We start from the raw sequence: 23502 nt of genomic DNA on the forward strand, positions 1-23502 counted from the left end.
TCGATATTTCGGGTATTTCTAGCCAGAATTACCTGAGGGATTTCAGATAGAAATTCCTTACAAAAATGAGACTCTAAATTGTTCCATAGTTTTGGATATTTCTATGTTTTTCGTATTATATTTTCATCGCCCAATGAGATAGCTTCTGACTGGATTCAGGTTCTGTCCGGGACCTGCCGCAGTTATAATTTTGTAAAATATATCCGTCATTTTTTTATTTTGTTGCAGATGGTTATCAATTGTGTGACTTTGTACTTTTGATGTTTATTGTACGATCACCACGGACACTACCAAGCCCCAATTTCTAATTGTTCCTGCCTAGCTGTTATGCTCAAAGCAATTACATTTGAAGTCAAGGTAATAGTCAATCTTGATCGCATATTTTATTTACACTGAACTTTAACATTTTCCTCATCATTTAGTATAATTTTATTGTGTAAACCAAGTCTGTTTTGGATGGTGGATCAAATGAAGCGGAGTTGTGTGTCATTACAACGTATACCATATCAACAACACCATGCTATTTGAATAGTAGCTGTATGTTCTGTATAATATATATACAGATTTAATTGGGTCCAACAATAGAACCTTGGGGCACTCCACACTTCACTGGGTATTTATTTGATGTAGCGTTACCAATCACATATAAGACTGATAGAGTGAGAGCGAAGGGAAACATAAGGCAAGGCAAGTCAGGTTGAAAGAATTGGTCAAATAATAGTGTCGGAAAACCAACAGGAAGTTGCGAACTTCGCAGCCGTTTCAGGAATTTTGGTATTAATCTTTTATACAAAAAATACAAAAACGAATTCCATACAGACAAGTAATAATTTCAGAATATGATATTCCTTACCTTTCAGATGCTGTGATCATTAGTCAACGTGGTTAGGTACCAACTGTTAATTTGTCTTTTCCGATTCTTTACTGAAGACAACGGGGAAAGAACTGCTGAATATAGAACGATACTTAGATCTACCCCAAGACACAATGTTGAACACATTTAAAATGAATGTAAGACTTTTAAAACCGTTTACTTGTAGATTTTGTAGAATCTACCTCTACTCTTTGAATAGATTGAAAGGTCACGTGGATAAACATATGATCAAATATGTTAGAGCTGCTAGAATCAAAAAGACTAGAGAGACACTTTTACGGATTAAATATCCTCAGAAGGCTGTCAATCTAAAAGGCCACACGTACAACAAAACTCACACGAAAGAAAAATCCTATCAGTGCCAGTATTGTCAGCAATGTTTTGCACAACCCGGTCCTCTCAAAAGGCACATGCTAACACACACTAAAGAGAAACCCTATCAGTGTGAATATTGTCAGAAATGTTTTGCACTAAATAGTAATCTGAAAAAACACATCAGAACTCACACCAAAGAGAAACCATATCAGTGCGAGTATTGTCAGAAATGCTTTACACAACCGAGTACTCTGAAAAGCCACATCAGAACTCACACTAAAGAGAAACCCTATCAGTGTGAGTATTGTCAGAAATGCTTTGCACAATCTAGTGCTCTCAATGACCACATGGACAGAACTCACACTAAAGAAAAGCCTTATCGGTGCGAGTATTGTGAGATATGCTTTGTGCGAAGTAGCCATCTAAAAATACACATCAGAACTCACACTAAAGAGAAGCCTTACCAGTGCGAGTATTGTCAGAAATGCTTTACTGTAAATTATGATCTGAAGAGACACATCCGAACTCACACCAAAGAGAAACCATATCAGTGTGAGTATTGTCAGAAATGCTTTACAAGATCTAGTTATCTCAAAGAACACATCAGAACTCACACTAAAGAGAAGCCTTATCGGTGCGAGTATTGTCAGAAATGCTTTGCCCAACCTGGTCATCTCAAAAGACACATACTAACACACACTAAAGAGAAACCCTATCAGTGTGAGTATTGTCAGAAATGCTTTACACGATCTAGTTATTATCTCAAAGAACACATCAAAACTCACACTACAGAGAAGCCTTTTCGGTGTGAGCATTGTCAGAAATGCTTTGCACAAGCTAGTGTTCTCAAAGACCACATCAGAACTCACACTAAAGAGAAGCCTTATCGGTGCGAGTATTGTCAGAAATGCTTTTTGCGAAGTAGTCATCTCAAAATGCACATCAGAACTCACACTAAAGAGAAGCCTAACCAGTGCGAGTATTGTCAGAAATGCTTTGCACAACCCGGTCATCTCAAAAGACACATGCTAACACACACTAAAGAAAAACCCTATCAGTGTGAGTATTGTCGGAAATGCTTCACACGATCTAGTAATCTCAAAAAACACATCAGAACTCACACTCTCTAAGAGATAAGCCTTACCAGTGTGAGTATTGTCAGAAATGCTTTATACAATCTAGTCATCAAAAAGAACACATCAACTCACAAATAACACTGCATTGTCAGAAATGTTTTGCACAAAATATTGATCTCGAAAGACGCCTCGACCGTACTCACATTAAAGAGAAATCTTACCAGTGCGAGTAGTGTCAGAAATGCTTTACACACTCTAGTAATCTCAACCAACATACATCCTAACTCATATATAATACTATCAGTGTGAGTATTGTCAACCCGTTCATCTCAAAAGACACATCACAATTCGCACTAAAGAGAAACTATTAGTGTAATATGTTAGAAACATTTTGCAGAATCTGGGAACTCAAAGACTCATCCTAACACCAAAGAGAAATCCCGATGATGCGAGTATTGTATGAAATGCTTTATTCAAAATACTAAAAATTGTAATCTCAAATGACACATCAGAACTCACACTATGAGATATTCAGACTGAAAATCACACTGAAACTGCAGAGTGACACTGGAAATTGAATACATGAATACAAAAGCCACCTAAGTCCATGCTAAGTTATTTTGAGAGAAAAACCTGTGTATCATTTTAATTCCTTCAGTTAGATTTACCTGGTCAATATGGTAAGTTTTACGTGCAAATGAGTGGATTAACCTGTTAGGTATGACGATTAGCATTTCAGGGACTTCGTGGGGTTCATTTTAAATTTTGGACTTAGGTGGTTTTTCTGCCTCCGCAGGAGGTAGTATGCTTTGAAATTTACACCTAAAATGCCGCACATTATTGGCGCGGCATGTAGGCCGATTAATACAAATTTATATTCTGACAAGTACTCTAATTTCCGCCCAATATCGAGAGCCCAATATATATCCCCACCTCTTTGCGCCATACATAAATTCGCCTATCGCCATTTCCGAATGTTCAAAAAGGTAATCACGCTTCCTCAGCATGTGCAATAAATTAGCATTAAAATTAATCTTATTCTATAGGGATTCTAGAAACGCCTAGCACGTGGCGCCAATGGCGTGGGTCTATCAAGTTAATGAATTATGCATTAGAATATTTTCAAACTCATATGTTGTATAATTGAAGACCGAATAAAAAAAGACTAGCTTGCGTATGCCGTCCTGTAAACCAGAACAAAAAATGCCATACTGCGCAGGTCAGCAACCAATCACGGCGCGCCTTTGTCATGACGTCAGACGCAAACTAGTCTTTTTAATTCGGTCTTTAATTATAGGTTGTAACCTCAGCGCTCATCAGCAGCCACACCACCTCAATGCCTTCGGTGTGATCAGCAGCTTTATCGTTGAAGACAAGTTGGAAAACCGTTATGCTGTGGCAATGGGAATACACCTCAAACAAGGTTTAATTTCATGATTACATGAAACCTGATTATTAATGCAAAAACTTTGGCTGGAGAAGTTGAAGCTGACGTTCATGGCGACACTTTGGATGTGATAATTTGACATCATGGATTGTTTTGTGCAAAATTGGAGGTATTTTTGTGCCACGGCGAGTCAGCAGACCGACTGGCATGCATGCTAGGCTCGACTAGGCCACCATGCCAAAATATCCATACACTAAAAGTGGCTCAAAGATTTTGTCAATGATTTACTGTATTATTTGTCATAATGACAAATCAAGTAGAGCAGCTAGCATGAGTTGACAAATATACCTGAACCATGGGGCAAGGGTCAGCACTATCTGTCATAGCTTGTCACCATCACTCTTTAGTCAATAAAACCCACCACTATCATAGCAAAGTATAGTACTAGCATGAGTGGCAAGAGAGAAGTTTCACTTGGGTTTTATTTTTGCTCCTTTTGCTTTTAACTTTGTAAACATAAAATTAAAATCCATATAAAATAGATAAAATAATTTAATAGGCAGATAGACAATGGAAAGATGCTGGAATTTGAAAACAGTGAGAATTTTATAATCAATTTATACTGCTCAGTCCAAACTGTGAAAATTTAACCCCAATAAAATATTCCTCTATACAGAAGCTATAAGTATGCCACAGAAATATGAAACCTTCAAGCAAGTTGTCCTGAACTGACCTGCAACAAATATGTACTTGTGTGTTAGCAAAACATTAGGTTCAAGGGATAAACTTTCATTTTCATGTTTACAGGCTAAGAGCTAGGCAGTTTTAATGACATTTTGCCTACCAAATTGTGTGTATATCAATCATAAGGCCCTTCCCAATTAATCGTTAGTTTACTGTTTAAGATTTTAAAAGGCATGAAGTAACTTTTAATTATTAATTGTTAATTACTTATTATTTTCTTTATTTTGAAATGAGCCGTCACATTTTGGCACTGTTATTTTGCAATTATGGTTGATTTCAGGCCTGTACGCAGGAATTTTTTTTTGGGGGGGGGTGCTGATTTAGACTTTTCCCAAACATTTTGGACCTTTTTGGAATAAAAAGGCGTAAAAATCTCATTTTTTTTTGCTAGCTACGCTCGAAATTGTGATATTTTGGGACTTTTTGTATACTTTTTAGATTTGGGGGTGCAGTTCCCCCCCCCCCTGCGCACAGGCCTGGTTGATTCTATACATTGATAAATGCAGGGGTGATATTTGTTTGTTCAAGATGATCAAAGTAAGACAGTATCAAATTAATGTAATTAAATGTCATTTAACTGAGAAAATGTCAAATAAAAATCAAATAATTACATATTTTCAATTTTCAATTCTCAATTTTGGAGGCCGAAACAGTAAACTCAAAATCAATTGTGAAGGGCCTAATCATGTAAAAGAGCTCAGAATAGCAACTACACTAGCTACACTCATATTTAATACACGAGTGAATGAATTAATTTTTGTTTTACAGGCATAATGTCATGGGGAAAATTTCCCTGTATGTGTAGATCGAAAATAACAATGTTTACAAATAAATATACTCATCATCAGCCTACATGTATCACTAGGATCCAGAACATGCTCATCTATCAGGGCATGGTTCTTTAACCTCAATATATCTGTACATTCATTGAATGACCTCTGAAAATTTGGGTACAAATACTCATACCCTGCAACTCGTGGCCAAAATTTGCACTCTGATTGTTTAATTGAGGTTATTGAACTATGCAATTGGAATGAGGCCATTGTGGTCCATAGTGTATACCCAATACAAGAAAAATATTCTGAGGTCAGCTGCCAGAGCTGAACTGCACTTCCACCTGTTCAGTTGCTATGGTTATTAACATATGACCCCTTTATTCCTAGGTGGGTCATTACAGTTTCTACACTTCCCACCATCCTTTGTATCATGGTACACAATTTTGAATAGTGACCTATGCATCGGCGCATCATCTTGATCTTCTGAACAAGTACAGAAAACTAAAATGGAAACAAGGCCTTGTGGGAAGTGTAAAATAATATCAATACTTGTACTTCAATCTCCAGATTTGGGACCATTTGAACAGTGTGTGTTTCGTAAAAGAAAAATAATAGCAACAGAAACATACTTTATTTGTGTGTTAACTAATTATCAATATCTCTGAGACTTGTACATGTAAGAAAAAAAATTATCCTTACAGTACATTTTTTTTTTTTTCAAAATTGCAAACATTTTAAATTTGTAGTAGGGCCTATTAGAAATACTATATTTCACAAGGAACCATAGCTCTTGTCCATCTCTTTTCAGAATCTACTGCTTCACAAGCATCTCCTATAGCAAATGTCTGTGATTCCATGTTGTTTTATTCCAGGGTTTTATTAAATTCCAGTTGGTATATAGAATGTACGTGTATTCAACTTGAAAACATTTAAACAAGTGAACAACTCACAGGACACTGACATGTGGTTTTAAATTTAAACTTGAACCAGGATTGACCTGCACATATGTATGGGGTAGTGAGTGAGTAAAGGCTGGTGCAATGCCAAGGGTAGATTCTTGAGTTCAAATTTATTAACCTATGCTTATAACCATGATAACTGTAATCAACTGGGGAATTCTGGTGGTGAAATATGGTGACAGTGATGACAGTTCTGCAAGTCACATGACCGGAAAAATTTTCCGGGTTGTCGAGCCACATTTAGTGTATTGGAATTCTCACATGACAATCATGATCCGATGCATTTGAACTGCAATGTATGGTATGATACGCCTAGCCGCGCCTATGGCCGGCTTCATTGCTGCCCGGGCATTGCTGTTCAAATACATGTACTAAATTATTGCAATTTTATTGCGTTGATATAATTCGGAATAATTCGTTTTAAAGTATTTGCTTCCCCAATTCCCATGCGTGGTTGTGTTTTATGTTCTACTGAGTACTGTTGCAATATTTTTGCATGCATACCCATGACCGTTTCAAGACTTTGACTGAGAATTTTGCTTTTTGTTTGTTAAGATAAAATAAAAATAAAATGCAAGAATCATCTTTCCCCACACAATACTTCTTACAAACAAGGTGTTGATATTGGCCCTTTCGATGCAAGACAAAGCACAAATGAAGGAAACAAAACAAAACAATAATGTTTTTGATTTTTTATTCAATTACACATACAAAAGAGTAATGACCTATAAAAAGACCCCCCTAAATATAATAATATTAATATTATTTTAGTCCTGAATACAAAATAGGCCCTATAATAAACAAGCATTAAAAAAAACTGAAACGTTACAATCGTAATTTTCAGTCAAAAAATCCACGAGAAATGACTCTTGATACAACTTGGGCATATATGCATTTAAAAAACAGAAACGGCTGCCTGCATCTGGAACTCTTCATATCTGAAAGTTTGAAGGTCTTATTTCATACATCAGAATTATCTGCAAGATTGCAAGATGGCTTTAGGTGACCGTGGCCCTATTGGCTAATGCACAAATTTAGATTTTCTTTCTATTTAAATAATATGTTAAAGCTTATGCCCTGTAGATTACATTCGGTTCTTGAGATATGGCCTGTCAAAATGGTGCGAACCCAAAACAAAAAATTGGCAACAACTTTCTTTTTATTTTCTATATTTTGACAAGTCCAGTTGCCAGATGATTTTCTAATTACATGTATGAATTATGCAAAGTAAAGATTTCAGATACAATTAAAAGAGCTATAGTAGGCCTACTGAGGCATGGTACATGGGTAGAACACACACTGTAGACCTACTACAAAATTACGGTTGCGTTTTGGCAAATTTCAATTTGCATAATTAATTTGGGCCACTTATTAGAAAAGTTGATTAGGGCCCTAATTAATTATGCAAATGGAAATTTGCATGGAAAAAGGCATTCATGGGTTTTATATCTTATTTTGTAGCCGATCTGAACATTCTACTTTGTACAATTCTTGCATATATAGGGCCTAATTAGAAAATAAGGCCTACCTGACATCATTGCATATCAAAAATAAAAGAAATTTGTTGCCAACTTCTTGGTTTCGCGCCATTTTGACAGGCCATATATTTTGGTAACCGAATATCCGATTAAAATAAAATTTTCAGTCTTGTAATCAGGAGAGAATGGACTCACATATTTCAATCAGACAAAAATCTATATCCAATAGCGTTACCTTAAAGCTAGCATTATAAGTGTCTCCTTAACTAATAACAAAAGGTGCCCACTGGTATCTTGGAGGCATTGTCTTTTTTAAAGACATTTCTTGTTTGAATCATATACAAAGACAACAATGTTAGAATGAGATTACCACTAGTAAGATAATACAAAATAAAGCACACAGGTATGTATAATGTTGATAAGCATTCTGCATGTAATATAAACCACACACTTTACTTTATTAAACCCATTTTTTGTTCAAAAGTCATTCTCTAGCAATGAATGTGTTACAAGTGGACTTTTATACATACTGGATTTCAATCAATGTGTTTCAAGACTCAAATCATGGAATTGGGTGATTCTTTCATACATGCTATTTTTCACATGCCCAATAGACACAGAGAATGAATTTGAGTTGTTCTTTCATGCATATGACAGGCCTATGTATAGCAACAATTTCCCATGCTTAACTCAATTTGGCCAAAGTATGGACTTAGGTGGCTTTTGTATTCATATATTCAATTATACAAAACTTTTGAAAATGAGTGGCCACTAATCCCACTGAAATGGTGCAAATCACACTGAAAGGTATCAGACCATGCTATTGTAATGAAAAATAATCCCTGGACCCCGGATTCTTGTTACTTTTGTGCATGTTTTCTTCAGTATCTGTATGTCTGCAACATCAAAAAGACACCTTGGGTATCAATTAAGCTCATTTCCCTGTTTACGCCACTTAGGGTATCAATATAGATATTTCTCAGTTGACGCCATTTAGGGTATGGTTTTTGCATGTGTTACGCCATTTAGGGTACGATTTTGCATGTGTTTCACGATTAAGGGGTGCAATTTGGTTATGTGAAAATTTGCCATTAAGGGTGCATTTCAGAGGTGTTCAGACGCGGGTGGGAGGCCCTTTTGTGTGAGAGTGGACCCCTCCCCCCCCCGGGCCCTGGACAAAAGTCACACTGAAGAGTAACACTGAAAATGGCTTGAGTAATGCTAAAAATGGGTTTCGGTGTGATTTTCAGTGTGAAAATTTCACAAGGAAAGAAATCTTACTAGTGCGAGGCTGCGAGCATTGTCAGAAATGCCATCTCAAAGAACACATCTTAACGCGCACTAAAAACACTAGATCAGTATATTGTCAAACATGTTTAACACAAACTAGTACATTTACTTTCAAAGATCACATTAGATTTCACACAAAAGAAACGGTCACAGTGTGATCGAGTTTTGTCACAAATGTTTTACATTAGTAGTACTCTTAAACATCACATTGGAATTAACTCATAAATGAAACCCTAAATGGTATGTATGAGTATTGTCCAAAATATTGTGCTTCTTCTTCTAAAACATATTAGATAATTAAAATAAAGAGAAAGCCTAACGATATTATGAGTATTGTCAAAATGTTTTGCTTGTTCTGGTACTCTTTAGACCACTAGGGTCTGTGCAATAATTATGAGCCCCCGGGGGGTAACATTTCTGAACGGCTCGTCAAAAAGTGGCTTGCCCCCCCTCTCGGCCCGCCAAAAACGGCTTGCCCCTCCCCCTCTCGGCCCGCCAAAAATTCCCCTTGAACATGCCAAATTTGTGGGATCCCAAATTCCAAACCTTAAATGGTATAGATGTATGTTGCGCGCGCAGCGAGCATGAAAATTTGCATATCTAAGCGTTTCCGTACCGTTTTCCTAAGCCTTTTTAGAGCGTTTTATTAAAAAGGTGCCCCGTGAATGCGTGCCAAAAATCGCTTGCTCCCCCTCTCGGCTTGCCAAAAATTGCTTGCCCCCCTTTTGGCTTGCCAAAAATTGCTTGCCCCCCCAATTTTACCCTCCCTCCAGAGCTCATAATTATTGCCCCTTAGATATACACTAGTCTGAATTTGGAAAACACATCTTCAGTCCGACACTGCACAGCTGTTTGATGTATATAGAATTGGCTTCATTATTAACTAAATGCAAACTATAGATGGCGCTATTTATCCTAAATCATATTTCTTTATTTGCAAGGGTTAGGTGATTAATACCGCCATTAAAACAGCTGGAATAGGTGAAACAAGCAACAAATAAAATTTTACAAACATTTTTTATCAAACAATAATAGGAATTATTTGTACTAAAAGCTTGAAAGGGTAACTTCCAGTAACTAAATAGCGCCACCAATTTTGTCATTAATAGATATATTTTATATCCGAAAAAGCTTTATCTTTCAGATGCTGTGATTGTTAGTGTGCAGTACAATTCTATCATCACCACCAGGATACAGTAAGGTACCAACCCTGATTTGTCTTGTCCGATTCTTTACTGAAGACAACTGGGAAAGAAGTCAAAGAACTGACTTGGTCCATGCTGAATATAGAATGATATTTATATACCCCAAGACACAATGTTGAACACATGTAAAATTAACGTTAGACTCTTAAAACCATTCACTTGTAAATTTTGTGGAATATACCTCTATTCTTTGAATAAGTTGAAAGGTCACGTTGACAGACATATGATAATATATGTTAGAGCTAGTAGAAACAAAAAGACTAGAGAGACACCTTTTCGGTGTAAATATCTTCAAGAATCTGTCAATCTAAAAGGACACACGTACACGATAGTTCAAGCGAAAGAGAAGACCCATCAGTGCGAATATTGTCAGAAATGGTTTACACAACTTGGTCATCTTAAAGTGCACATCAGAACTCACACCAAAGAGAAACCTTATCAATGTGAGTATTGTCAGAAATGTTTTGCACGAATTGGCACTCTCAAAGGACACATCCAAACTCACACTAAAGAGAAACCCTATCAGTGTGAGTATTGTCAGAAATGCTTTAAAAGAAATAGTCATCTCAAAAGACACATCAAAACTCACTTTGATAAAGAGAAACCGCATCCGTGCGAGTATTGTCAGAAATACTTTGTAACACGTAGCCATCTCAAGCAGCACATCAGAATTCACACTAAAGAGAAACCCTATCAGTGTGAAAATTGTCAGAAGTGTTTTACACACAATAGTGATCTTAAAAGACACATCAGAACTCACTCTAAAGAGAAACCTTTCCAGTGCGAGTATTGTCAGAAATGCTTTAAGCAAACTGGTAATCTTAAAAATCACGTAAGTAAGAAACACTAATCCTACCCTTCAGCGCCCCATTAAAATTAATGATGAAAAGAAACAATTAGTTTTGTATTAGAATGTCTTACTCTTGAAATACCAATCTCCAGATTAATGCCAAAACTGACTTTCCTACAATACCGGTACTGTACTCAATAAAAGAATCAGATAGTGAAAACCCTGCTTTGATTTTCATTTCGTGTTCTTTTGGTGCTGACTTAATTGTCAGAAATGCTGGTAATCTCAAAAGATGCATACTCACACTAAAGAGAAAAACCTTATAATTTGTCGGTCGCAACACATAGTGGCATACGTGATCGAAGGACAAAAATACGAGTAAAACGTTTTTACCTAGCTGGGGGTTTACACCCCCAGCTAGGTATTCTAATGCTATCCGATTCTGCTTCTTTCTGGCAACAAAACTTCAAAATGCTTCTCCTCCTACATGTTTCGCCCTGCAATTACAAATTGGGGTCAAATATCATTAAAGGGGCATATAACCAAATACTTTCAAAATGCTTCTTCTGCCACATTATATAGCACAATGACATCACTTGCACATATGAATCGGCTATACCCAGTGCCCATAACTTGTAAGCAGAATTGGGGTCAAAGGTCATTAAAAGGGCATTTCTGGTATTTGACCAAATACCTTCAAAATGCTTCTACCACATATTACATAGCACAATAACGTCACTTGCATATATGCATCGGCTTTACACAGTTCCTCTAAGTCGTACACAGAATTGGGGTCAAAGGTCATTAAAGGGTAAATCTTAAAATTGTATTATCTGGACATCTGTAAGGGGTACGGGCCCAAACTCAGTGACAACAAATCTCGTGGCCAGGGGAACATTTTGCTGGGGTCATGTCAAAGGTCATGCAGAGGTCAAATTTTAGAAATGCAATTTCTGGGGATCTGATAGTGGTACAGACCTCAAACTCGGTTAAAACAAACTTCATGACCAGGGGAATATGTTGCAGGGGTCAGTTCAAAGGTTATCAGGGGTTAAATCTTATAATTTCATTTTCTGGACATCTGTAAGGGGTATAGGGCTCAAACTCAGTGACAAGAAATCTCATGACCAGTAGAATATTTTGCAGGGGTCAGGTCAAAGGTCACACAGAGGTCAAATTTTAGAAATGCATTTTCTGGACATCTGTAAGGGTACAGGGCTCAAACTTAGTGACAACAAACTTAATGACCAGGGGAACATTTTGGAAGATTTTGCAGGATTCTGGTCAAATGTTATCTTGGGTCAAATCTTAAAATTTTATTTTCTGGACATCTGTAAGAGGTATACGAGGCTCAAACTCGGTGACAACAAACCTCATGACCACGGGAACATTTTTGGAACACAGGGTCAGATACCTCCAAAATACCAACATGCCCAGCTAGGTTTGTGGTCTATGACCACCATTTGACATGTTTGAACTATTAAACTGTTCCTTTAATGGTTATAAAGGAATAACTATTATAGGACATATAGCTATACGGAAAATGGGGCAAAATCACTCAAATATGTGTTGTGACCGACGAATTGTCAGAAATATTTTGCAAGAATACTAATCTTCAGAACGCCCCATGAAAATAATCGATGAAAAGACTACCATTAGTGTAAGTTTTGCGTATATTTGGCGAGCTTTTGGCCATAGGCCTTTTTCATTGCCATAATAAATGTGTTTTATTAAAATAATACAAGTAATTTTAAAATACACGTATTTAATTATGGCTATGACCTATGGCCGAAAGCTCGCCAAATTTTATATATTTTACAGTAGTTTCTCACTTTTGACTTTTATATTAAGGGCTGGGGTATGAACGTTTGGACAGTATTTATTTTGGGACATTAGAGCACATCAGACATATCGAATTGCATTCTGAATATGAAGAATGTCATTCTGATATCAAATTTTGATTTTTTGAAATTCGCAATTTAATACACATTTTATGGCAAATCATTAAAAATTGATTGATATTTAACAGTACTTGAAGTAAACTTTATAAATCTGATGATTTATACTTTAAGTGTATGTAGGTGGGATGAAAAGCCGACGATCAATTGAAAATTTTGACCTTTCGTATTGAAGATATGGATTTTTTTCCCCAAAACACCAAAAAAATTAGGTCTTTTTTTATAATTTGTCATAAAATTTGTATTATATTGTGATTTAAAAATAATGAAAATTATTTGATATCAGAAAGACATGCTTCGCATTCAGAATGCAATTCGATAGGTCTGAGGTGGTCTCATGTCCCACAAAAAATACTATCGAAACGCAATAAACGCTCGTTTTTGGATCCCTTAAAGGAGTATTTCGTGATCCTAGCATCCTCTTTTTTTGACATTTTTCAGTAGGCCTAGATGTCCACTTAAGGGCGTAATATAGCCAAACACGGCCAACGGGTGTCCAAAAAGCCCGCCAAAAAGGCCGTTTGGTGCCCCCTTCCGACCTCCATGATTTGCAAAAGTATTTAAAAAAGGGTTTTTAAAGCTTTTTGGTCCAAAAAAAGGTCAGATATGAGGAAGAAAGTCCACTTTTCACAAAATTGTCCCCCGGAAGAAAGTCCACTTTTTCAAAATGAACACCACCCAAAAACAATCCTGGCTACGAGCCTGCGCTTGGGCCCCGGGGCTTGGGCCTACTACAGTGGGGACTTTAGCCATGTGGCGGAGGGAGTCTAGGTACCCCAAAAAATCTGATGCAGAGGGGGGTGTCCGACGGGCGATTATTTAGTGGTGTGCTCCCTTATGGTAGACGAGCTGTCATTAACGACGCTAACCAGAGTGATCGATGTGATCAGTGATTGTGATGTCCTAATTTCCAGTTTGCATTGTGTGCTATTAAATTTGCGCGGTATTTATTTGCAAGTATAAATTCCGACCTCATCTTTTAGCTTTCGTCAACTTGAAGTCCACAAAAATTAATAAAATTTTCAAATATATTTGATCATTCATGATCATCGTCATCAATCAAGTAGTACTATGATCTGGTAAGCTTAAAGGAGGATCCTAGCATCCTCTATTTATGTTATTTTTCATTAGATATCCACGAAAAAAACCTTTTCTCAAAATTTCAGTTGATTCCGATTTTGCATTCGCGAGTTATGCATGATTTATGTGTATTACACTGCTCCATAGACAATGGCATGCGTTGTAATTTCGTTCTTGTGCACCAGAACGAAATTCAAATTTCACGATATCTTTGCTAAACGAATTAATCTGATCTGCAATAAATATTTTGTACATAAACATTATGTAGCCAGAGGTTTCCAGTGATATAAAAATCTCAACTTTTTTTGAGAAAAGTCAGGGGGGATGAGGCTGTGGATCACGAAATATGCTCTTTTAATGAACGTGTCGTGTAACGTCGATAAATATGGTGATAATATTTATTATAGTTGGGGTATAGTTAAAGCAATAATGTGTAATAATTATGAGCCCTGGGGAGGGTAAAATTGGGGGGTGGGGCAGCAAGAAATTTTTGGCAGGCCGGGGGGGGTGGTGAGGGGCTCATAATTATTGCACAGCTCCTTATTAACTTTTGCTGAGGAGAACGTCAAACAAATTTTTAAAAATTCTGGCTGGACTCTTGCATTTCAGCGGTTTCTTCTTTCTTTCTGTCAACATACAAGACATAATTGGCTCTACAGCTCCCTAATTACGGTATTTGACCGATTATAACCAAATTTGGGCAAAAGCTCCACTACCACAGCCTTTATATTTAGGATGACCCATTTGTGGTCAAACGTCACGCATGAGTAATTTTGACTGAAAATGCGATATTTACCAAAAATGCGATATTTACCAAAAGTGCGATATTTACCAAAAATGTTTCTTCTTCTACAGATTACATGGTAGAGTAATGAGACTTGGTCATCGGTATCGGCTATACTTGGGGTCTAAGGGGTAAACACAGATTTGGGGTCAAAGGTCAATAAGGGGGTATTTCTGGCACATAACCAAATAACTTAAAAATGCTTCTTTTCCTACAGATTATATGGTGCAGAGATACGACTGACACACATGCATTGACATTGGCTATATGGGGTAAATAGATTTCAAGGTCATGCAGGCGTCAAATAGGGTTGATTAGGGGTATGAAGGAAATCCTTTCCATCTTTACATGGAATGATTCCATGTTGTTCCATCTTTGTCAATTCCATGCTTGCCTATTGGTTTGCTTGTTAAAAATGTAGTAAACCAGGAACTTGTCGCTGTGTGCACTGGAGCAAGATGGGAGCCAGATAGCCAGCTTCCATGCAATTTTCTTGGTATTATAACACTATGCAACAATAGGCATTTGTCCTTGCATAAACACTCATTATTTGCGGTTGGTTAAATCAGGGATATGAGACAAATCATAAAGCTTGTTAAACACAATGGTTTACTGTTTAGTATCCTCTGCCAATATAAAACATAAATACAGTTGTAAAATTCTAACATTCTAAACATTAATATTAATAAATAATAGTGACATTGATGAAGCCTCTTAAAACAGTATTTTTCAGTTTCTGAAAACCACCTCACCACGCTGTCTATCCAATGTTATAAATATGGACTATATGGGGTAATATTCTATATTATATGGTACGGTATTTTAAAACCTTAAGATTTCTGAAGGTTAAAGTTTCATGTTTATCAGAGCATGAGAAGCTTTCAATTCTGATAATTATGCTTGTAGAATACCCTAAGTAGGTTTATATTTGCATGTTGTCAATTCATTTGTATAATGAAACATGATATTAGATTCCATTAACCTGTTAATCCTGGGTTATGATATTTGTAATTTGAGATTATTATGACCATGACACTGTATAAAAATAACATTTCAACCAACACTGGCTTTGAAATGTATGAAAATCCAAGCTAATATCAAAATCAGAAAAGTACATTCCTGAAGGTCTTAAGATAATCCCATAACAACTCTGGCCATTTATGAGATTTATGAGATGTTGGCACAATAGCATAGTACAATAGAGTAAAACCACAACCTTGATGAGCCAGCTTCCATCCTTATTCCATCTTCATAGACATGGGATACATATAACATATAATTCTAATAGTAAAAAGATGGAATGAAACATCGGACACAGACACATACTCCATCTTTTGCATGGAATTGGGATGGAATTGCTCCATGCAAAGATGGAAAGGATTTCCTTCATATCCCTTACTGAAAATTACCTTAAAATTCACTATTTGCTGGATAGTAAGTGCTGTGATTATCAAAATAATGCTTAAGTGACTCGGTGCATATATAGGGTTATAATCAGATTTGGCTTGAACGTGGGGAGGGGTCTGTTTTGAGGTCAAAAGGGGTACAATTCTAAAGTTTGTCCAATTTGAATAAAAATTAGTATATGTGATCACGATATAATTCAAAACATGATGAAGATCATTTTAAGGTCACCAGAGGTCAACAAAGGTTAAAAGGGGTAGAATTTCCAAAATTCGTCCAATTTAAATTTAAATTAGAATATGTAATATTGATATGATTTAAAACAAAATGGAGGTCATTTCAAGGTCAACAAAGGTCAAATTATTTTATTGTAATTAAACTTAATACCTACATGTTTCACGAAAATGCAATTGTGTTGCAAATCTTTTCAAGGTTATCAGAGGTCACTTTAAGGTCACGGCTGGACTTTATAGCCTCCGTAGGCTGCAATATATCTACAGGGCTATGACACTCAACTCATTTGCATAGCAAAATGACCTGTCTCCTCTGCAGCCAATTTGGTTCCGCTCCATCGAAATCAAGCTGGTCACGGAGGAGACTACCCTCCTTTGTGTTTGTTCATTTGTGTATGGAGAGCCCTTCTTGGAGTCCGTAATGACTTAGGCTACGCTCTCAGCTAGAGTCCGATGCTGCATTGCACTAGAAATACCTTTTCTGTGAAATCGCTATAGAGCCAACCGGGAACACGTATTCGTTTTGAAAATATAGCATTAAAATTAGTATCACCCTTGTGGCCCCGTTCAGTGGAAACCTTAATTCTTTCATTAAAAGGAAATGAAAATTTAAAAAAAAACACGGATCTACCTGTGCACCTATAAAATGGGCACAGCAATTTGTCTCAAATATGAATGAATTTTAAGAAACATACGGGATATGATGAACATTGACCTGACGCCATGATAGTAGGATCTATTAGTCGTTTTATATACAATGTATATACCGTATTGTCATAATACCAATATTTGTCATTATATTATAATGAGTAATATTTAGAAACATAAATGTGCAGTTCATATGCACAAACGAATACTGATCTTTATGATATTCAGGTTCTTGTACATCGCATATAAAAATGTCACATAGGAGGTCATACGTGTTGACCTTCATCTATTGTATTTGTTCATCTGTGTATGGAGAGGATTAACGCCATTAAACGCCATTAAAACTCCATCAGTATTAGGGCGTAGTTCAGTGAACTCACCGTTTGCTATTCCAAGTACTTTGATAATACAGATAATATGTACTAATGGGTCGAGACGATTGCATTGAAAAACCTAATAAATTATTCATAACAGTTACGTAATCAATCGATAGTGCGGACACTTTTCATTTGCAAACCACCAAAATTCGTGATCTTTAAGCGTTGGAAAAGAAACCGCGTGAATAGAGTGCCCTCTCAAGAATATCTTCTCTCTGATATCTAGTTACATGATTCTAACCCAGTGGGCATAGGTAAGGATTTTGAGGTTGAATCAACTTTGTTGATTTAACATCAACCTAACCTAGATTTCAACTGGATTTCAACCTAGAGGTTTATAGTTGAAATCAGGTTGAAGTCCATCGATCAGGTGAAGTCCATACAACATGATTTCAAGCTGATTTCTGCGGCTGCTTTCGACATCCAAATTGATTTTGACGTCAAAATTTCAACATGATTTCAACGTCAGGTGTGCCCACAGGGTATGCCCTTAAGTAAACAAAGATATATAAAAATCAAGACTTTGGGTGCTGTAGTTTTGTCAAAATCAGAGCTTTTGAATAGGACGCAGGAACCATCGTTTAATTTTTACAATGAAAATATTAGCCAAACATGTGCGATGTCCATAACACTAACACAGTACGTACACGGCGTGTGGCCACACATACAGAGGGTCGTACCGTATTGAGTAACGTGCATTGGTACTAGTAGTAAATTCCAATTTTCTTTGCTTTACCTCACTTGTTCGGATCAAAATTAAAAGGGGATATCTGACAGTAAAAGCTAACTATTTATGGAAAATAAATACTAATCTATGTTTACAGAAATGTTATAATATGGCTTTAAGTTCCCCAGTTATCTATTAATATCTATAATGGGCCTTAATGAATAACAAGTGATAACTCAGTATATGATAATCTAAATTAATCTTTATCTTTCAGATTCTGTGATTATTTAATGGTCAATGTGCAGTACAATTCGATCATCACCCCCAGGATACAGTGAGGTTTCAACCCCGATTTGTCTTGTCCAATTTGAAGACAACTGGAAATGAAGGTAAGACTTTTAAAATCATTCACTTGTAGTATTTATGAATCATCCAGGTAGATCAATTAGTTTCTTTCTTTCTTTCTTTGTGGTACTGCACAACGTCCCTTATGGAACTAAGCGAGCAGGAAAATATGGTGTGCGCGTGTGCTTGCTGTGCTTAGTCCTTGATGTTTCTTTCTTGTACTTTGATGAGGTTACTTGCTGCTGATTTGAACTGGATGGGATCTGTGATGCTTGTTATGTTGGGCGGAAGATTGTTCCAATCTTTAACTGTCCTTGGTACAAATGAAAATTTAAAAGAGTCTATGCGAGTGTGGTATTCTATGTAGGATGATTGACTAGATCTTCTGGTGATCCTCTGGGCCGGTTGCAGGTAGTTTTGGACTGGCAGCGCTAGGTGATCCCCCATGGCTTTTTGCAGGATGCATAAACGAGTTATCCTCCTCCTTAGCCTCTCCTTGTTGATAACATGTCCCAATCTAGCTCCCGTATGAGTTCATTTACACTAGTCTTCCAATCGTAGTTGTTATGCACCATTCGTGCAGCCCTTCTTTGTATTTTGCCTACTTGTTGTATTTGTTCTTTTGTGTATGGGTCCCAAATGGCGGAACAATACTCCAATGTAGGTCTTACTAAGGCAGTATATGCAGCCATTTTGGTTTCCTTGGTGCATGAGCCCAGATTTCTTCTCACGAAACCAAGGGTTTTGAACTAAATTATAATTAGTTCGACAGAACTTATTGTTTTACATGGCTACAGTATCACGTCATGATATCCATTCATTGCGCATTCAAGATCAGTAGGCCTTTTCAACAATGAGCACCGAATTGGGTTGCAATGTTGCCGGATCGTTTTCTAAGATTAAAGTTGCCAAACATACGTGGGTAAATAAATCACTAGATTTCGCGACAATTAGCAGTCATGTATTACTCATCATTATGTTTCACTGCCTGAACAAAATTGATCATGTCTCGCCTTCTTTTTCAACCAAATCGACGGTAATAACTCTTATAGTTAGGGATAAACATTTAACCACAAATTGCCTCAGGCAAAACTCACTTCCTGGGAACTAAATACCACACAAGGTCATTTTATGTAACTCATTGACCCATTTATGTCATTAACTGCCAATAGTAATAATGGCAGCCTGGTGATCTGGACACATCATTGACAGATACTAACCTCAGGAGGGAAAGTTGTGAGCAATTTTGTTCAGGTAGTGGAACCTAATGTAAATAGCAATATATAAATTCTCCATGGGGTACACGGTCGCAGTCATTACATAACATCGTACGTATCAGCAAAAAGTACCTAGATAAGCATTCACTCCATACAAATGAATAGGAAAACAAGATTGGGGATCCTGTAACTTACATAAATGCCAAACTATGAGACAGGTTACCGAAAGCATTCAAAAAGTGACCGAAAGCGTTCAAAAAGTTACCAAGCGCCATTCATTTTATTATGGTTTTTATTTGGTAAATCACACCCAATTTTGAGCGACAAGTTGCTGGAGTCAACTCCGGGAGTCAACTGCCTTACCATTGAAAAGTACAGAAAGACCACCCACTGTGCTAGAGGTCAACTCTCCAGACATACTGGCGCCCACACATAATGACAACCTCAAGTTCTCTCTATCACGAATTTATAAATCAGTTGCACATGTTGTTGGGTTGTTAACTTTGTAAAACCTGGTAATTTTATTTTTCATGCTGATAACCAGAAGAACTATTGGACCAGCCGCCAGTTTGCAAATTGGGGTTGACAATTCACAACTTCCGTTGGTTGAAAAAGCTCGTGCCCCCGTTCTGAAACGCTGGCAACGCCACTGCTGGTATATTAAACTAACACTTTGATTATTTCAGAATGTCATTCTTAATCTTTCAGATGCTGTGATTACTCGTCAATCTGCAGTATAATTCTACAATCACGACCTGGATATAGTTATTCAACTCCGATTTGTCCGATTCTTTACCGAAGATGACACCTTTAATGAACTGACTGTCCATCATACAACAAGAGATAATGTTGAACACATTTAAAATGAATATAAGACTTTTAAAACCATTAACTTGTAGATTTTGTGGCATCTACCTCTATTCTATGAATAGGTTGAAAGGTCACGTTGAAAAACATATGATCAAATATGTTAGAGCTGCCAGAATCAAAAAGACTAGAGAGACACATTTTCAAAGTAAACATCGTCAGAAATATTTTGCACAATCTGACAATCTAACAGTGAAGCCATATCAGTGTGAGTTTTGTCAGAAAAGTTTTGCACAATCAAAAACACTCAGAGTACACATCAGAACTCACACAAAAGAAAAACCCTATCGATGTGAATATTGTCAGAGCTGTTTTGCACATTCTGGTGCTCTTAAATACCACATCAGAACTCACACTAAAGAGAAACCTTATCATTGTGAGTATTGTCAGAAATGCTTTGTTTCAACTAGTAATCTCAAAGTTCATATCCGCACCCACACTAAAGATAAACCTTATCAGTGTGAACATTGTCAGAAATGGTTTCTTTCAACTAGTAATCTAAAAATGCATATCCGAACTCACACTAAAGAGAAACCTTATCAGTGCGAGTATTGTCAGAAATGCTTTGTTTCAAATTGGAATCTTAAAATGCACATCCGTACTCACACTAAAGAGAAACTATTTCAGTGTGAGTATTGTCAGAAATGTTTTGCAGAATATGGCACGCTCAAACAACACATGCAAACTCACACTAAAGAGAAACCCTACCAGTGTGAGTTTTGTCAAAAATGTTTTGCACAATCTGGTACTCTTAAATATCACATCAGAACTCACACGAAAGAGAAACCCTATCAGTGTGAATATTGTCAAAACCGTTTTGCACTATCTGGTGCTCTTAAAATTCACATCCGAACTCACACTAAAGAGAAGCCGTATCGGTGTGAGTATTGTGAGAAATGCTTTGCTGAATCTGTGAAACTCAAACGACACATCAGAACTCACACTAAAGAGAAACCCTATCAGTGTGAGTATTGTCAGAAATGTTTTTCAGAGTCTGGGCATGTCAAACGACACATACTAACCCACACCAAAGAGAAACCCCATCAGTGTGAGTATTGCCAGAAATGTTTTACTCAAAATATTGATCTCAAAAGACACATCCGAACTCACACTAAAGAGAAACCTTACCAGTGCGAGTATTGTCAGAAATGCTTTTCACTACCGGGTAATCTCAAAAGACACATACTAACTCACGCGCTGTACACAACCTAATCAACTCTTAAATATCACATAATTCGCTTTTAAAAGAAACCCTATTAGTGTGAACATTGTCAAAACTTATGACTGAAACAAAATCTTATGTCCGAAATATTTGATAAGGATGCCGATCTTGATGATGAAAAGAGATCAGTAGTAGTGTAAGTTTAGTAGTAGACTCTCTAATTTTAAAAACAAATTTGTAGATGAGTTCCAGAACCGACTGTCCTAAACTACCGGTACTCAATAAAAGGATCAGATAGTGACAATCCTGATTTGGTTTTTATTACTTTTGATGCTGATTAGCTGTTTTAGTGTCATTGGACTTGTGTAACCTGGTAATTACCCTACCGTAGAGGTCATTGAAATTTGTACTGGGGTCAAACTTCACACTTGCTCCAATTGTGTTAAAAGTATGCCAATGTATTCCTCTAGTCATAAGGGTTCAGAAAATGTATAGAAGAAAATGACAGCCTCTTCAAGCCATAATACATGATTTTGCCGCTGGTGAAAAAAACAACCCATAGTTTTAACCGTGGTTTTAACCACTTGGAAAAAACCCAGAAAAAATGGCAAGTAAGTTAAAAAGTTTAATACCAATTAAATGGTAGTTAAGTACCTAATTTAAGTTTAGGGGTTAAAGGTCACAATTTAAAATTGGTCCAATCAAGCTCAAATTCAACAGAAATTGACCTTTTCGGTAAATCCCATAACCCATTGCGAGTACACCTGAGAGACTTGCAATGCGCAGTAACGATGTTCGATAAACGATGTGCGCATCGGCGCAGAGCAGCGTGACGCAAAATGACGAGTTCTTAGGTGTACTCGCAAAGGCTTATGGGATTTACCAAAAGGTCAATTCTAAACATGTTAAAAACATGTATGACACCAAAAGGCAAAGTTTGGAGGTCAAAGGTCAAATTTCAAAGCTCAAAATTCAACAGGAATGATCATTACGACTTTCTAAACATGTTAAAACATCAATGACCACAATTTTCGAAGTATAGGGGTCAAAGGTGAAATTTCAAAATTGGTCCAATCAAGCTCTAATTAAACAGGGTTGATCCTTTTCATTCTAAACATATTGAAAACATTAATGACCCCAAAGGTCATAGTTGGGAATGATAATTGTTACATTCTTAATATATTAAAATATATTACCTCAAAGGTCATAGTTTAGGGGTCAAAGATCAAATTTTAGAATTGGTCCAATCGAGCTCAAATTCAACAAGATTGATCCTTACGACATTCTAAACATGTCAGAAATTTATTAAAATTTATTTTTGTGTGTTCAATCTAGATGAACTTCTGAGCTACAGTCACTTGAAGAGCGCCCTCATGAATCTTAGCCGACATTTCTACCTTTTACCTTGTTATTATTCCGACAACCTGTCACTAATTTACAATTGATTTCAAACATTTTTGAACAGATTTTTAATGTTGAAGTTCTGTTCGTGTATTAAATTTAGTTTTGCTTAAAAATTGTAAAATTCAAACATAGGGCGCCACAACATATCACGCTGTTTCTCATACTTTTGTCATATAATTTAAAATGTTCCGCACTATTTTATTAAAGAAAAATATTCTTTTGGGGCTGTGCAATTATTATTTCCCGTTCGGTAAAATTTCCGAACGGCCTGCCAAAAATCGCTTGCCCCCCCCCCTCTCGGCCCGCCAAAAAATCTTTCCCCCCTTACACGTGCCAAATTTTTGGCATCCCGATTTTCGAACCTTAAATGGTCTAGATATATGTTGCGAGCGCAGAAAAATTTCTTGCCCCCCCCCCCCCCCCCATGGGCCAATTTTACCCTCCCCAGGGCTCATAATTATT

At 36.7% G+C, this 23502-nt stretch overlaps 1 protein-coding gene across 1 annotated transcript in view; it reads left to right on the plus strand.

Annotated features, from left to right (window-relative positions):
- Positions 1–23502, plus strand: part of LOC140140501 (uncharacterized) — a 62235-nt gene that overhangs the window by 32445 nt on the left and 6288 nt on the right. Inside the window, exons 4-7 of the mRNA XM_072162258.1 lie at positions 229–357; positions 861–2316; positions 10190–10951; positions 20433–21685. Of these exons, the coding sequence (XP_072018359.1) occupies positions 988–2316; positions 10190–10951; positions 20433–21685 (3344 nt within the window). The 5' untranslated portion in view covers positions 229–357; positions 861–987. The remainder of the gene's footprint in view (positions 1–228; positions 358–860; positions 2317–10189; positions 10952–20432; positions 21686–23502) is intronic.

This window comes from Amphiura filiformis, chromosome 19 (genome assembly GCF_039555335.1).
Source record: "Amphiura filiformis chromosome 19, Afil_fr2py, whole genome shotgun sequence".
Taxonomy (NCBI): domain Eukaryota; kingdom Metazoa; phylum Echinodermata; class Ophiuroidea; order Amphilepidida; family Amphiuridae; genus Amphiura; species Amphiura filiformis.